Raw genomic sequence first — 16,178 nt, 5'->3', positions numbered from 1 at the left:
GATCAACATAAACATCATTTCCGCCCTTTTTATTGCTTATGAAAACCACACATTGCATGTTCTACCACCATACAGCAAGACCTTCAGAGGTGGTAGTCCAGATTGCTGTAAGCACCTGTACCTCTGATACCGTTTATCATGTCCTCTTGCATTGATGCATGCCTGTATTCGTCGTGACATACTATCCACAAGTTCATCAAGGCACTAGTGGTCCAGATTATACCACTACCCAACGGCGATTCTTTGCCGTAGATCCCTCAGAGTTCTTGGCGGGTCACGTCGTCATTAACAGCCCTTTTCTATCCCAGGCATGTTAGATATGGTTCATGTCTGGAGAACATGCTGGCCACTCTAATCCAGCGATGTCGTTATACTGAAGGAAGTCATTTACAAGATGTGCACAATGGGGGTGCGAATTATCGTCCATGAAGAATGCCTCGCCAATATGCTACCGATATGGTTGCACTTTCGGTCGGAGGATGGCATTCATGTATCGTACAGGCGCAACGGCGCCTTCCATGACCACCAGCGGTGTACGTCGGCCCCACATAATGCCACCCCAAAACAGCAGGGAACCTCCACCTTGCTGTACTCGCTGGACAGTGTGTCTAAGGCGTTCAGTCTGACCGGGTTGCCTCCAGACACGTCTCCGACGATTGTCTGGTTGAAGGCATATGCAACACTCATCGGTGGAGAGAATGTAATGCCAGTCCTGAGCTTTCCATTTTGCATGCTGTTGGGCCCATTTATACCGGGCAGCATGGCGTCGTGGTTGCAAAGACTGACCTCGCCATGGACGTTGGGAGTGAAGTTGCGCATAATGGAGCCTATTGCGCACAGTTTGAGTCGTAACACGACGTCCTGTGGCTGCACGAAAAGCATTATTCAACATGGTGGCGTTGCTTTCAGGGTTCCTCCGAGCCACAATTCGTAGGTAGCGGTCATCCACTGCAGTAATATCTCTTGGGCGGCCTAAGCGAGGCATGTCATCTTCTTCGTCCGAACAACATCGCTTCGGTTCACTCCGAGACACCTGGACACTTCCCTTGTTGAGAGCCCTTCCTGGCACAAAGTAACAATGCGGACGCGATCGAACAGCGGTATTGACCGTCTAAGCATGGTTATGCTACAGACAACACGAGCCGTATACCTCCTTCCTTGTGGAATGACTGGAACTTATCGGTGCTGCTCATGCATGATTGTTTACATCGCTGGGTGGGTTTAGTGACATCTCTGAACAGTCAAAGAGACTGTGTCTGTGATACAACATCCACAGTCAACGTCTGTCTTCAAGAGTTCTAGGAACCTGGGTGATTCGTTTTTCATGTGTATCTATATGGGCGGAAGGAAGAGAACCCCTTACCACCGAAAGTAGTTGCTGTTATTGAGGTGGCTTGCTTGCACGCGGGAACTACACAGCCTCGTCACAGGGCCAAGTGGGATTAGGCAACATTACGTCGAAAGTGATAGCAACACAGATGAGCAACATCCTAAGCTGTAATATAAAGATGTGCGTGGCAATAGTCCACGGTGACTTTCACTGGTCTGTCTTTAACTCTGGTCTCGTCCTGAACTCAATAAACGACATCCACGATCACTTCTACAAAGTTCAGTTTAACTTGAAAGGTATCTCGTTGAAAACCATTCTGCTTCTGTTTGTGATTCTATTCATACTTGATTTCTGATTTTTTGTTTCAAATTTTTTTGCCACATGCCAAGGACTTTTGGAAACTACTATGATTCTTATTAATTTTGGGAAAAGTTACTATATCTCAGTCTTACTGTGTGCAGTGTCATGTGATATCTCTATGAAAGTTTATGTATTGTGACCAAATAAATTATTTGGGCAGTGCAACGTCAAACATACCTAGTAGGAGATAATTATTTTTCATTTTTTAAAATCTTATGATGGAATAATTACTCTGCATGAGAACTGTGTAAGGGAAAATAAGTGAAATGTCATTCATAATTGAGCTGATATTGTGTGCAAACAACAGACTGTACGAGCGGGATGTCAAGGATAACTTCTAAGTATCTTTCAGTTTTCTCAAAAGCAAAAGTTTGGGAAGCGAGTGCTACCTCTTCTTGTAACTTCACTTCATTTGTCAAATTCATAGGTACATGCTGGGTGCTCTGTGGAATTTCTAATTATTGTTTAGTAGTAATAGTCACCATTATGTTAAAAGTTTCTACACACATTTACAGAATCCCTTAGAAAGAGCACATTAATTTTGTTGTAAGAGTTTCACATTACAGGTCAGTGTATCAGGATTGCGGGTACATTGTTTGAGAGCAAAACGGTCGATAGCTTATCGCGTCGTGTCGTTTAAGTATTACGTTCGTATAAAGTCTAACCTTGCAATCTTTACGACGAAGTCAGATTCTATACTTATCACTACTTTGTGTGTGGAAGTCACTAATGTATTTCACGGTCAGTGTTTTCAAACAACGGCAATGTACAATAGCCACCAGGGCCTGATAGAACAAGAGGAAAAGAAACGCGCAATTGCATACGTAAAACATTAAAGGTGATTAAATGTAATAAAGCAAGTAGAGATTAATGATGTGTGTTAAAGTAGTAACGAGATCGTGCCATCACACTTGCGATATATTTTTAGCGAGGCAAATCTGTCTTAATGCATTGCTTATTTTTACCAGATTTAAATATTTCTTGCATTTTTTTTATTCTGTCAGTAACGAAGGATACGTTACAAACGGAAATCAGTATTCATCAGCATGACGATCCGGCGAATTTGTTTTATTAAACAATCGTTATTCATTCTTTAAGCAAGGTTCATTGACTGCACCGACTGCGGATCTTTGGTGCAGAGCCGGGAGGAGGGTCTGAATCAGAGGCTCAGACGGTTTTGCGACCGTGTTGGCTGCAGATTCCTTGACTTGCGCCATAGGGTGGTGGGGTTTCGGGTTCCGCTGAATGGGTCAGGAGTTCACTACACTCAGCTGGCGGCTACATGGGTAGCGGTGGCTGTGTAGCGTGGACTGGGCGTTTTTTTTTAGGTTAGAAGGCCTCGGGAAAGTACGGGCTGTGCTGCAATTTCAAAGGGTGCATGGCAAATACAGGACGTGCTTGGATCTAGGAACAGTCGGAATTGTAGTTGTAAATTGTTGTAGTTGTGCTGGGAAAGTCCCTGAGTTTCAAGCACTAATAGAAACCTCGGAAGCTGAAATCGTTATAGGTAGTGAAGTCGAAGTAGATACTCCGTGCGAATTGATATGGGTGGAGGTTATACTTAACAGCCGAACTAAGTTAATAATTGACCCCTTCTACCGACCCCCAGACTCCGATGATACAGTTGCTGAACAATTCAGAGAAAATTTGAGTCTCGTAACAAATAAATACCCCACTCATACGGTTATAGTTGGTGGGGACTTCAACCTTCCCTCGATATGTTGGCAAAAATACTTGTTCAAAACCGGTGGTAGGCAGAAAACATCTTCCGAGATTGTCCTAAATGCTTTCTCCGAAAATTATTTCGAGCAGTTAGTCCACGAACCCATGCGAATTGTAAATGGTTGCGAAAACACACTTGACCTCTTAGCCACAAACAATCCAAAGCTAATAGAGAGCATCTTGACTGAAACAGGGATTAGTGATCACAAGGTCGTTATAGCCAGGCTCAATACCGTTTCTTCCAAATCCACCAGAAACGCAAAATAATTTTATTTAAAAAAGCGGATAAAGTGTCACTAGAAGCCTTCCTAAGAGACAATCTCCATTCCTTCCGAACTGACTATGCAAATGTAGACGAGATGTGGCTCAAATTCAAACATATAGCAGCAACAGCAATTGAGAGACTCATACCTCATAAATTGGTAAGAGATGGAACTGATCCCCCATGGTACACGAAACAGGTCCGAAAGCTGTTGCAGAGGCAACGGAAAAAGTATGAGAAGTTCAGAAGAACGCGAAATCCCGAAGATTGGCTAAAAATTATAGACGCGCGAAATTTGGCACGGGCTTCAATGCGAGATGCCTTTAATAGGTTCCACAACGAAACATTGTCTCGAAATTTGGTAGAAAATCCGAAGAAATTCTGGTCGTATGTAAAGTACACTAGCGGCAAGACGCAGTCAATACCTTCGCTCCGCAGTGCCGATGGTACTGTTACCGACGACTGTGCCGCTAAAGCGGAGTTATTGAACGCAGTTTTCCGAAATTCCTTCACCAGGGAAGACGAATGGAATATTCCAGAATTTGAAACACGAACAGCTGCTAGTATGAGTTTCTTAAAAGTAGATACCTTAGGGGTTGCGAAGCAACTCAAATCGCTTGATACTGGCAAGTCGCCAGGTCCAGATTGTATACCGATTAGGTTCTTTTCAGATTACGCTGATACAATAGCTCCCTACTTAGCAATCATATACAACCGCTCGCTCACCGATAGATCTGTACCTACAGATTGGAAAATTGCGCAGGTCGCACCAGTGTTTACGAAGGGTAGTAGGAGTAATCCATCGAACTACAGACCTAATCATTGACGTCGGTTTGCAGTAGGGTTTTGGAGCATATACTGTATTCAAACATTATGAATCACCTCGAAGGGAACGATCTATTGATACGTAATCAGCATGGTTTCAGAAAACATCGTTCTTGTGCAACGCAGCTAGCTCTTTATTCGCACGAAGTAATGGCCGCTATCGACAGGGGATCTCAAGTTGATTCCGTATTTCTAGATTTCCGGAAAGCTTTTGACACCGTTCCTCACAAGCGACTTCTAATCAAGCTGCGGGCCTATGGGGTATCGTCTCAGTTGCGCGACTGGATTCGTGATTTCCGGTCAGGAAGGTAGCAGTTCGTAGTAATAGACGGCAAATCATCGAGTAAAACTGAAGTGATATCAGGTGTTCCCCAGGGAAGCGTCCTGGGACCTCTGCTGTTCCTGATCTATATAAATGACCTGGGTGACAATCTGAGCAGTTCTCTTAGGTTGTTCGCAGATGATGCTGTAATTTACCTTCTAGTAAGGTCATCCGAAGACCAGTATCAGTTGCAAAGCAATTTAGAAAAGATTGCTGTATGGTGTGGCAGGTGGCAGTTGACGCTAAATAACAAAAAGTGTGAGGTGATCCACACGAGTTCCAAAAGAAATCCGTTGGAATCCGATTACTCGATAAATAGCACAATTCTCAAGGCTGTCAATTTAACTAAGTACCTGGGTGTAAAAATTAGAAACAACTTCAGTTGGAAAGACCACATAGATAATATTGTGGGGAAGGCGAGCCAAAGGTTGCGTTTCATTGGCAGGACACTTAGAAGATGCAACAAGTCCACTAAAGAGACAGCTTACACTACACTCGTTCGTCCTCTGTTAGAATATTGCTGCGCGGTGTGGGATCCTTACCAGGTGCGATTGACAGAGGACATCGAAATGGTGCAAAAAAGGACAGCTCGTTTTGTATTATCACGTAATAGGGGAGAGAGTGTGGCAGATAGGATACGCGAGTTGGGATGGAAGTCATTAAAGCAAAGACGTTTTTCGTCGCGGCGAGATCTATTTACGAAATTTCAGTCGCCAACTTTCTCTTCCGAATGCGAAAATATTTTGTTGAGCCCAACTACATAGGTAGGAATGATCATCAAAATAAAATAAGAGAAATCAGATGAACCCTCTGCCAAGCACTTAAATGTGAATTGCAGAGTAATCATGTAGATGTAGATGTAGATGTGGATGTAGATTCCACTCCCGGACAGCGCGCGGGAAAAACGAACACCTAAACCTTTCTGTTCGAGCTCTGATTAAGTAGTGTGTAAGCCTAGGGACCGATGACCTCAGCAGTTTAGTCCCATAGGAACTTACCACCACTCTCTCGTCTCACACACCGCATGCAAAAAAAAGTCTTATCAATATGGTTCCTTAAGAGAGGAGGGAATAAGCCTTAAATATTCTTTATATTTTTCTATAACCAGCAAGAATACAATAAAAATACCACAGCTCTGTAGTTTATTAACACAACAGTGATATAAATAATTCTGTCACCAAGCTCCAATTGGTAGGAGAACACTTTAAAAAAATAATATAAATAGATGGTGGTTGTATGGCTCTGAGCACTATGGGACTTAACATCTGTGGTCAAGAGTCCCCTAGAACTTAGATCTTCTTAAACCTAACTAATCTAAGGACATCACACACATCCGTGCCCGAGGCAGGATTCGAACCTGCGACCGTAGCGGTCACGCGGTTCCAGACTGAAGCGCCTAGAACCGCACGGCCACACCGGCCGGCCAGATGGTGGTTGCACCAACGTCCAGGAAGTGCAAGTGGAATGTGGAATTCTGGCAGAAATCAAAAGTCTGTTGACATACTAAGCCTAACGAACGTTGGCCGACCAGAGTGGCCGAGCGGTTCTAGGCGCTACAGTCTGGAACCGCGCGACCGCTACGGTCGCAGGTTCGAATTCTGCCTCGGGCATGGATGTGTGTGATGTCCTTAGGTTAGTTAGGTTTAAGTAGTTCTAAGTTCTAGGGCACTGATTACCTCAGAAGTTAAGTCCCATAGCGCACAGAGCCATTTTTTTAACCTAATGAACGTTGAAATCCAAGTTCCAGTATGGCAGCCACATTCTAAGTCCAGAGCGCAGCCAAGTCAGCACCGTGCAGCAGGTACACCAATCCAAGAGAAGAAAAGTCCACTGTAGCGTAGCATTTCCGAGTTGTGGAGTAGAACATAGCATAAGGAGAACTGGCTGGTAGACGTCGGCGTCAAATAAAGCTCCACAGTTAATGGAGCCGGCGGCTGTGTTCGCTGCATATTCTGGGCGGCCAGTCGCTGTGTTTTCTGGGTGGCCAATTGCTGCGGATTGAAGCGCGCGTGATGGCGGCCTGCGACACTAGCAGCGGGACGCGCCTAGAGAAGTGCAGCCAACAATGAGTTTCTCGGCAGCGCGTAATGGAGCGGAGATTTAATAGTGTTAGTTACCACATATTTAATACTAGCAAGGGATCTTTGTTCGGAGATGATGGGGTATGGATACTCATCGTAACGCAATAAGATCTGAAGACCGCAACACTCGTACGAGACAAAAATTACAGGAGGAAGTTGCACATGATTTGCGTACCAGCATGCACATAGACCTCAAAGAAAATCAGAAGCCACGTCCACCATACTTGCTAAAGGTCTAATAATTCCAATAAATTCTAATGTATCGAAATCATCGCTGGATTGTGAGTATTCATTCTAATCAGTAAATTGAGAAAGGATACAATTTTGTGGTCCTATTGTGGGTGGACGCCAACTTCAAAGTCAACTCATCAACAATAGACTTCTAAAATTCGGCACACGCAAATCTGTATTTATATCCAGGTGTTCGTTCCACTCAGCAAGAAAAGCATTTATTGCTTATTAGGACGATAATTTGATGCAGAGATCGTACTCACCGTTCGCAAAAAAGAAACCACGAATCTAAGGAAATCTTCCCTTCACACTACACGAAACAGCATTAATTCAGGGCGCTGATAACCGCGCAGTTGAGCATCCCATAACCGAAACATCATCATCAGCAGCAGCATTAATTCACTTTGTTGATAACTGGAAGTACAAACGACGATAACGTAAGTCGAAAAGCTAAATGTCTGATTGAAGCCGACCAGAATTGAAACGTACACTGACGAAGACCAATTGCAACACCAAAAAATAAACACTGTAATGAAATTTCTGGAATACATTCGTTTAGGTAACATATGCAAGTGGTTAACACTGCAAGATCACAACTTATTGTAAGCGTGAGATAAACCACTGCAAATCTGAAATGCTGGTCGATTGATAACTGGCGTAATCACCACAATGTTGAATGAAAGAATGCAAATGTGCGTGCATTATGTTGTACAGTTGTCGGATGACAGTCTGTGGAATGGTGTTCCCTTTCTGTTGCACTTGATCGGTCAGTATACAGGGGGCACTTGGTCGGTCAATATACAGAGTCCGCCAGAAAAATGTATACACACTTTAAGGAACGAAAAGTATTACTTAGTATATGTGTTTATTTTACATTTAATAATTGATCACATATCTTGTACAACCTTCAGCACATGGTTACTTTAAATGTGCAAAATGTTCACCGTTGGCAGCTATACACATAACAGAATGACCAGCGATCGCCGCAACTATGACAGTGTTCCAGTGGAGATCGCTGCACGTGTCGCTGTAATCTCTTGACGAATTTCTCCAGCGTGCGTGACTTACGTCGATAGACGTAATCTTTCACAGTTCCCCACGAGTATAAAACTCCATATGTGTTAGATCTGGCGACCGTGGAGGGAAATCAATGGGCCCTCTTCGTCCAATCCATTGCCCCGGAAAATTGTCATTCAGGAAACATCGTATGGCTAGGTGGTAGTGTCATGGCGTCCTGTCCTGTTGGTTCATCAGCTCCATAAATCGCACGAATACCTGTAAAAACAGGCATTTCCAGGTTACTTCCATAGTGACAGTAGCATCAAAGAAAAAGGGTGCTACTAAGCCCCTAGATGATAGTCCACATCACACATGAACCCCTGGTAGATTGACCGCTTTATCCACATAAACATGCGGATTTTCCGGTGCCCAGTACACACTGTTATGCCGACTTACGGTTCCATTAAGTTTAAATCGTGGGTCATCAATCCACACTACCCTCGTCGCAAATTTTTCTTCATCACTTACCATTTGCTGATACTACTCTCAAAATTGCATTCAGCGATCAGGATCGTCATCGTTAATCGCGTGCAGTAATCGTGGAATGTAAACTTTAAACTTTCCTTTGTCAAAATCACAAATCGTTCCATGCAACTCAAACTTGTCAATGATGCGTTTAATTGTTAGACGGGTTGGCGGTTATGTTTCAAACACCAGCCTCCAATGACGTTGCACTTCAAAGGCATTATCAAATTTGAAAAACCACTTCACATTACATTTTCGTTGCTCGAATGTCAATTGTGCTCCAGCCATTTTGTTTTCTCAATACCGACATGAAAGTACTAAAATCTAACATCTGTTGAGCCAAAGACCATACTACAACACACTCGTAATTCAAATCGAACGACAGTATCGATATCTCGATAGAGCTTAACAAAGAGTGTATACATTTTTCTGGCAGACTCTGTAGATATGGTTAATGCTGTTGGTAGATGACGCCGGAGTTATCGACCGATAATCTCCCATGTGTGCTGAATTGGAGACGGATTTGGTGATTGAGCAGGCCAACACAACATGTCGCCACTCTGCAGAGCATGTTGGGTTACAACAGCGGTATGTGGACGCACGTTATCCCGTTGGAAAACACGTCCTGGAATGCTGTTCATGAATGGCAGCGCAACATTTCGGATCACCAGACTGACGGACAAATTTGCTGTCAGGGAGCATGCGACAACCACGAGAGTTCTCCTGCTGTCATATGAAATCGCACTCCAGGCCAGAACTTCAGGTGTACATCCAATGTATCTCACCCGCTGTCAGGCTGGTTGAAGGCGCTCACTTGGCCTCCTTCTAGCCAACACACACCACCAGTGGCATCGAGGAAGAACCAGCTTTCATCATGAAACACAACATACCAGGAAAGAGGTCTCGCTCGACACCACTGAAAGTGAAAACAGATGTGGTTTTGGGTCAGTGGAATACACGCTATAGGCCATCTAGATCGGAGCTGTCCTTGAAGTAACCGGTATGTAATAGTTCGTTGTGTCACAGTTGTGCCAACTGCAGCTTAAATCGCAACTGCACATGCAGTAGGATGCTTCAGGGCCCCCCCTACACACGATGGTCATCCCTCTCGGAAGTGACACGTGGCTGATCGGAGCACGGTCTTCTTGTGACCATACTTTCTCGTCATCACCATAGCCAGCAATTACGTACCGTGGCTACATTCATGCCAAGTCTTTCTACAGTATTGCAGAAGGAACATCCATCTTATCGCAGCCCTATTAAACGACCTGTTATAAACTCAGCGAGGTGTTGATAATGGCGTCTTCGTCTCCTTAAAAGCATTCTTGACTAACATCAACTTGTAACACGCCCGGGAGTACTAATGGGTGGGGGGAATTCTAGAACTGTTTTCTCCGTTTCTTGACCGTGCGCCCTGTCCACACCACTTACCTGATAATCCCGCTGTGGTCGTATTGTTCCGCTCCACACTGCTGTTGGCTTGCCTGAAATTATCTATCGAAATATGCAAGCGGGTTTAGGGGAGCCACTCAACGTTAAGACACAACACTGTTCGACGTCTGCTATGAACAACTATACAGGGTGATACAAAAAGAATACCACAACTTTAAAAATGTGTATTTAATGAAAGAAACATAATATAACCTTCTGTTATACATCATTACAAAGAGTATTTAAAAAGGTTTTTTTTCACTCAAGAACAAGTTCAGAGATGTTCAATATGGCCCCCTCCAGACACACGAGCAATATCAACCCGATACTCCAACTTGTTCCACACTCTCTGTAGCATATCAGGCGTAACAGTTTGGATAGCTGCTGTTATTTCTCGTTTCAAATCATCAATGGTGGCTGGGAGAGGTGGCCGAAACACCATATCCTTAACATACCCCCATAAGAAAAAATCGCAGGGGGTAAGATCAGGGCTTCTTGGAGGCCAGTGATGAAGTGCTCTGTCACGGGCTGCCTGGCGGCCGATCCATCGCCTCGGGTAGTTGACGTTCAGGTAGTTACGGACAGATAAGTGCCAATGTGGTGGCGCTCCATCCTGCTGAAATACGAATTGTTGAGCTTCTTGTTCGAGCTGAGGGAACAGCCAATTCTCTAACATCTCCAGATACTGTAGTCAGTTACAGTAGCACCTTCGAAGAAAAAGGGACCAAAAACTTTATTGGCTGAAATGGCGAACAAATGTACAACTAAATGAAACTTTATAGCTCCCTTAATTCACCGACAGATAGTGCTTAGCTCTGCCTTTTGTCGTTGCAGAGTTTTAAATTCCTAAAGTTGTGGTATTCTTTTTGAATCACCCTGTATTTTGAGACGGTTAAAGAAAATCGCAGGTTGCACTGTTTACACTCTAATTCAGAAGTGTTTATCCTAATTAATGGATGATTACCAGTCCACAAAATCACTCAGACGAGCGTACGCCTAACCGAGACGACGCGGGTGATTGTTGATGATGCGGAAGCTGAATGATCGCACAAAGTTCTTAAGTTCGTCACGCATACACAGATTTCTTTTGGTACCAGTCCTCCTTGACACTAGTAATGATATAACACTGATTATAGAGTTAATTATCCAGTTCTCAGTTCTCCCATGTACGAGCGTGCGCGCAACGGTCGTGGCGCGGCTGATTGTTGATAATGCGGAAACGCGATGATCGAACGCACGTCCTCACGCTCGCTACAAGACACTGGCACTTGACTGCACTCTTTTATGGTAACTAATTCCTACTTATTCACATCAGTTCATTCTGGGAGACCGAGCACGGCGCAGATGATTGGTACAGTACGGTATGACACGCAACGAGAGGATGCACAAATACGTTATCAGCAGCACTGTTCATTTTTAAATTACATCTTGACGCACTTTCCTCTGAATCATTTACTTATTTTCTCACTTTACTGTAATAGCCCTTGTAGCAACGTTTCAACTTCCACACTAACAATTCTTCTCTCGTGCAGAGCTACACACTACACAACATAACAGTTGCGTGTCCCGCGCTCGACTCTACAGACGCGGCTGCCCACAAAGATATCACAGTACGCTTACAAACTTCCTACGTCCCATCTCAAAAGTAATTAACACTCGCGATCGTTACAGCGTGTATTTAAATCAAACCTGATCTGCATCCCGACAGTTGCGTTACAAGCGCCATTCATATGGAGAAACACGCCTACCAACCTTCGTTTGTATCGCCCAACTCCTTGATGCTGCTATTATTTTTTTTCCGTCAGTGTGTATTAAGCATGCTCCGGAAAGCACGACCCACTCACCACTCCACGAACAGTGTTTTCTCCTCGAGGCCCTCTAGATTCCCTCGGTAACAGCCGTTGTCTTGCCGCATCTTTACAGAGTGGAGAGCGGGCGGGGGACCAATTGCAAAAACGGCCAGCGACTCGCTGGGCGTTTTCCCATTTGGGAGGACGCTAAAAAAGGCGGGAGGTCCTTGTTCGAAAACTACACCAGTTCACCGGGCAAAATTTTGAACAGAGCTCGGTGGAAAATTTCCACTTCGTGCGTAGGCTTGGTTGACCAATTGCAAATGATAAAACAAAAAAGGCGGTACGTCCGATGCCCTCGGGTACAACAGGCAACAAGGCACGTTCAAATAAGCTTCAAAGGGAAGTTCCCAGGACTCTGCAAAGAAGTAAAAAGAAAACTGCACTGATCGCCTGTAGTGCATGTGCACATCCAGCTACCTGCACATCCATGCATTGCAGAGCTTATTCATGGTTGGGATTACAAAAGGGATAAAACAGATTGCTCTTCTCTACATCTTATACCAATGGATGAACGTATATTCAACATCTCCTCCGAAACAACCTATTCGATTTCATCCAAACTCGGAACACATATCACATGCTGTTAGGAAAGAATCACTATGGGGGAAAGAACCACCTACCTGTAAAAGGGGAGGGGGTGGGGATGAAAAAGGAGCGGAACTCACTGTGCGCCAATATTCACAATTCATCCAGTATTCGGGAACGAGAGCATTTAGCGACTTGCAACAAACTTTACAAATAAATTCACATCTTTACGAAATTTTTATCGCTGATACCCATCATAAAATTATGAAAGTGAGAAAAGTTTGTTGCTTACTACATTTTCGCTGTTCGTGTAGTAAAATTGTTGCATTAAATCAACCATGAGTTTTAATTTATTGCTTCTTTGTTACTAACTATGTACGCTGCGTATTTTACAGAGAGTCTCGACGTATACATTGTATGTACCTGTAAAATTATAACATTATACGGCACATAGTTGAGAAAATATGACGCCATAAATATTGAGATGCAAGAAAAATTGCCGAGTCATGCATGACATGTTAACTATTATTTCTTTGCTACTAATTCTGTTCGCAACATACACTATGTGATCAAAAGTATCTGGACACCCCCAAAAACATTAATTTTTCATGTAAGGTGCGTTGTGCTGCCACCTACTGCCCGGTACTCCATATCAGCAATTCAGTATTCATTAGACATCGTGAAAGAGCAGAATAGGCGTTCCGTGGAACTCACGGACTTAGAACGTGGTCAGGTGATTGTATATCACTTGTGTCGTACGTCTGTACGCAGGAGTTTTCCACACTCCTAAAAATCCATAGGTCCACTGTTTCCGATGTGATAGTGAAGTGCAAACGTGAAAGGACACTACAGCACAAAAGCGTACAGGCCGATCTCGTCTTTTGACTGACAGAGACCGCCGACAGTTGAAGAGGGTCGTAATCTGAAATAGGCAGACATCTATCCAGACCATCACACAGGAATTCCAAACTGCATCAGGATCCACTGCAAGTACTATGACAGTTAGGTGGGAGATGATAAAACGGATTTCAAGGTCGAGCGGCTGCTCATAAGCCACACTTCACGCCGGTAAATGCCAAACGACTCCTCGCTTGGTGTAAGGAGCATTGAAGTGGAAAATCGTTTTGTGGAGTGACTAATCATGGTACACAATGTGGCGATCCGATGGCAGGGCGTGGGTATGGCGAATGCCCGGTGAATGACATCTGTCAGCGTGTGTAGTGCCAACAGTGAAATTTGAACGTGGTAGTGTTATAGTGTGGTCGTGTTTTTTATGGGAGTGGGGGGGGGGGGCTTGCACTCGTTTTGCGTGGCGCTATCACAGCGCAGGCCTACATTGATGTTTTAAGCGCCTTCTTGTTGCCCACTGTTGAAGAGCAATTCGGGGATGACGACTGCATCTCTCAACACAATCGAGCACTTGCTCATAATGAACGGCCTGTGGCGGAATGATTACACGACAATAACAACCCTGTAATGGATTGGCCTGCACAAGAGTCCTGACTTGAATCCTGTAGAACACCTTTGGGATGTTTTGGTATGCCGACTTCCTGTCAGGCCTCACCGACCTACATCGATACCACTCCTCACTTCAGCGCTCCGTGAAATATGAGCTGCCATTGCCCATTCCCTAAGAAACCATCCAGCACCTGATTGAACGTATGCCTGAGAGAGTGGAAGCTGTCATCAAGGCTAAGGGTGGGCCAACACCATATTGAATTCCATCATTACCGATGGAGGGCGTCACGAACTTGTATGTCATTTTCAGCGAAGTGTCCAGATACTTTTGATCACATAGTGTATGTTGCAGACAATATTCACATATAACGCCAAATGTGACTGCGAAATTGTATGATTGTAGGAAACACAGCTAAGGAGATATGACGTCATAAACAAGGAGATGCGTGAAAAAATGTTATATTAGAAAATGGAGATGCAGGAATTTCTTTTATGGAGTTCAAATTACACAGAATATACTCATCAGCTGTTTCAGAATGAGGATACTTGGCGACTTCCAACAAACCTGAAAAGTAATTTAAAATCTTTCCTATACTTTTTCTCGCTTATATGCTTAACGGCAGATATTTAACACATTTTTAAGGTAATCAGATTTTGAAGCTGTTTTGTACAGGAGAGTTCGATTTGTTAGAGAATTGTTGCCGGTTTCTTAGTGTCTGGAAAGAATCAGTGTGGGGTTAAGAAGCACCTAAATCCCGTAGGGGTGGGAATGATAAAGGGCTGATATTGAAACATAGTTCAGGAACATCTGGAGCAATTTCAACATTTGTTAGGTACATAATTTATTATTTCTGTAAAGTATTGTGGGAGTAAGGTTCCCCTCTACCACTAGATGTCTCAGTGTGGATGAGAAGGGGTGACCAAAAAATGTTCGAAAACGGACTATTGGCATTTATTTCCTGTATTTAGTTGACATAAAATACTTTTAAAAGCATGAAGTGCAGTTGGTCTCTTATTTGTGCTGTTCATTGCATCAAACAGGGAATGGGGTGCTGGACAGAAAGTGGGGGGGGGGGGGGCGAAGGAGGCGGACTGAGTGTGGGGGTGGGGGTGAGGAGATAGAGTAAATTGCCAGATAGAGGGGGAGGAGGCATTGGAAAGAGAGAGGGGGAGGAAGAGGGGGAGAAAGAGGGGGAGAAAGAGGGGGAGAAAGAGGGGGAGAAAGAGGGGGAGAAAGAGGGGGAGAAAGAGGGGGAGAAAGAGGGGGAGAAAGAGGGGGAGAAAGAGGGGGAGAAAGAGGGGGAGAAAGAGGGGGAGAAAGAGGGGGAGAAAGAGGGGGAGAAAGAGGGGGAGAAAGAGGGGGAGAAAGAGGGGGAGAAAGAGGGGGAGAAAGAGGGGGAGAAAGAGGGGGAGAAAGAGGGGGAGAAAGAGGGGGAGAAAGAGGGGGAGAAAGAGGGGGAGAAAGAGGGGGAGAAAGAGGGGGAGAAAGAGGGGGAGAAAGAGGGGGAGAAAGAGGGGGAGAAAGAGGGGGAGAAAGAGGGGGAGAAAGAGGGGGAGAAAGAGGGGGAGAAAGAGGGGGAGAAAGAGGGGGAGAAAGAGGGGGAGAAAGAGGGGGAGAAAGAGGGGGAGAAAGAGGGGGAGAAAGAGGGGGAGAAAGAGGGGGAGAAAGAGGGGGAGAAAGAGGGGGAGAAAGAGGGGGAGAAAGAGGGGGAGAAAGAGGGGGAGAAAGAGGGGGAGAAAGAGGGGGAGAAAGAGAGAGAGGGCAAGAAGACATGAACAGGAGAGGGGTGAGGAGGGGATGAACGACGGAGGGGAAGGAGGATATAGATAAGAGAGGGGAAAAGGACTGATAGAGGTGGGGACGCGGAGGTGCACAGGTGGAGGAGACTGGAGGAAATAGACTGATACAAAATGGAATAAATAAATACCCGAACAACATCAGGCTTCTTGGTCACTAATCAATCACTGGCTAACATAGAAAAAAATTTGAGTCATAAAAATAAAAAGAACACTGTTTCTGGAAGATAATTCATCCCTGAATCCAGATCTAATTTCAGATTTTCTGTGTCTTTCTCAGTTGCCATGTGATAGTGAATAAACATACATAATAAGATCTTCTTTCTAGTTTTCTTTACTGCAACATGTTCGTCATAAAACAGCTCGTAAATTAGGATACTGCACAATTTTCATTGCTTTATAGGTGATTACAACTATTTTTCTCATACAGAAATATGTTTAGTGTGTGATCTATTGC

The 16,178-nt window shown here is 44.4% G+C and overlaps 1 protein-coding gene across 1 annotated transcript in view; it reads left to right on the top strand.

Moving 5' to 3' along the window:
* LOC124788583 (histone transcription regulator 3 homolog) overlaps positions 1–15,700 on the top strand; it is a 50,237-nt gene extending 34,537 nt beyond the window's left edge. Inside the window, exon 3 of the mRNA XM_047255856.1 lies at positions 15,064–15,700. Coding sequence (XP_047111812.1) covers positions 15,064–15,700 — 637 coding nt within the window. The remainder of the gene's footprint in view (positions 1–15,063) is intronic.
* The last annotated feature ends 478 nt before the right edge of the window (positions 15,701–16,178 follow it).

Source organism: Schistocerca piceifrons, chromosome 3 (assembly GCF_021461385.2).
Source record: "Schistocerca piceifrons isolate TAMUIC-IGC-003096 chromosome 3, iqSchPice1.1, whole genome shotgun sequence".
Taxonomy (NCBI): Eukaryota; Metazoa; Arthropoda; class Insecta; order Orthoptera; family Acrididae; genus Schistocerca; species Schistocerca piceifrons.
The sequence above is the reverse complement of the archived record's forward strand: the minus strand, read 5'-3'. Positions and strand labels throughout refer to the sequence as shown.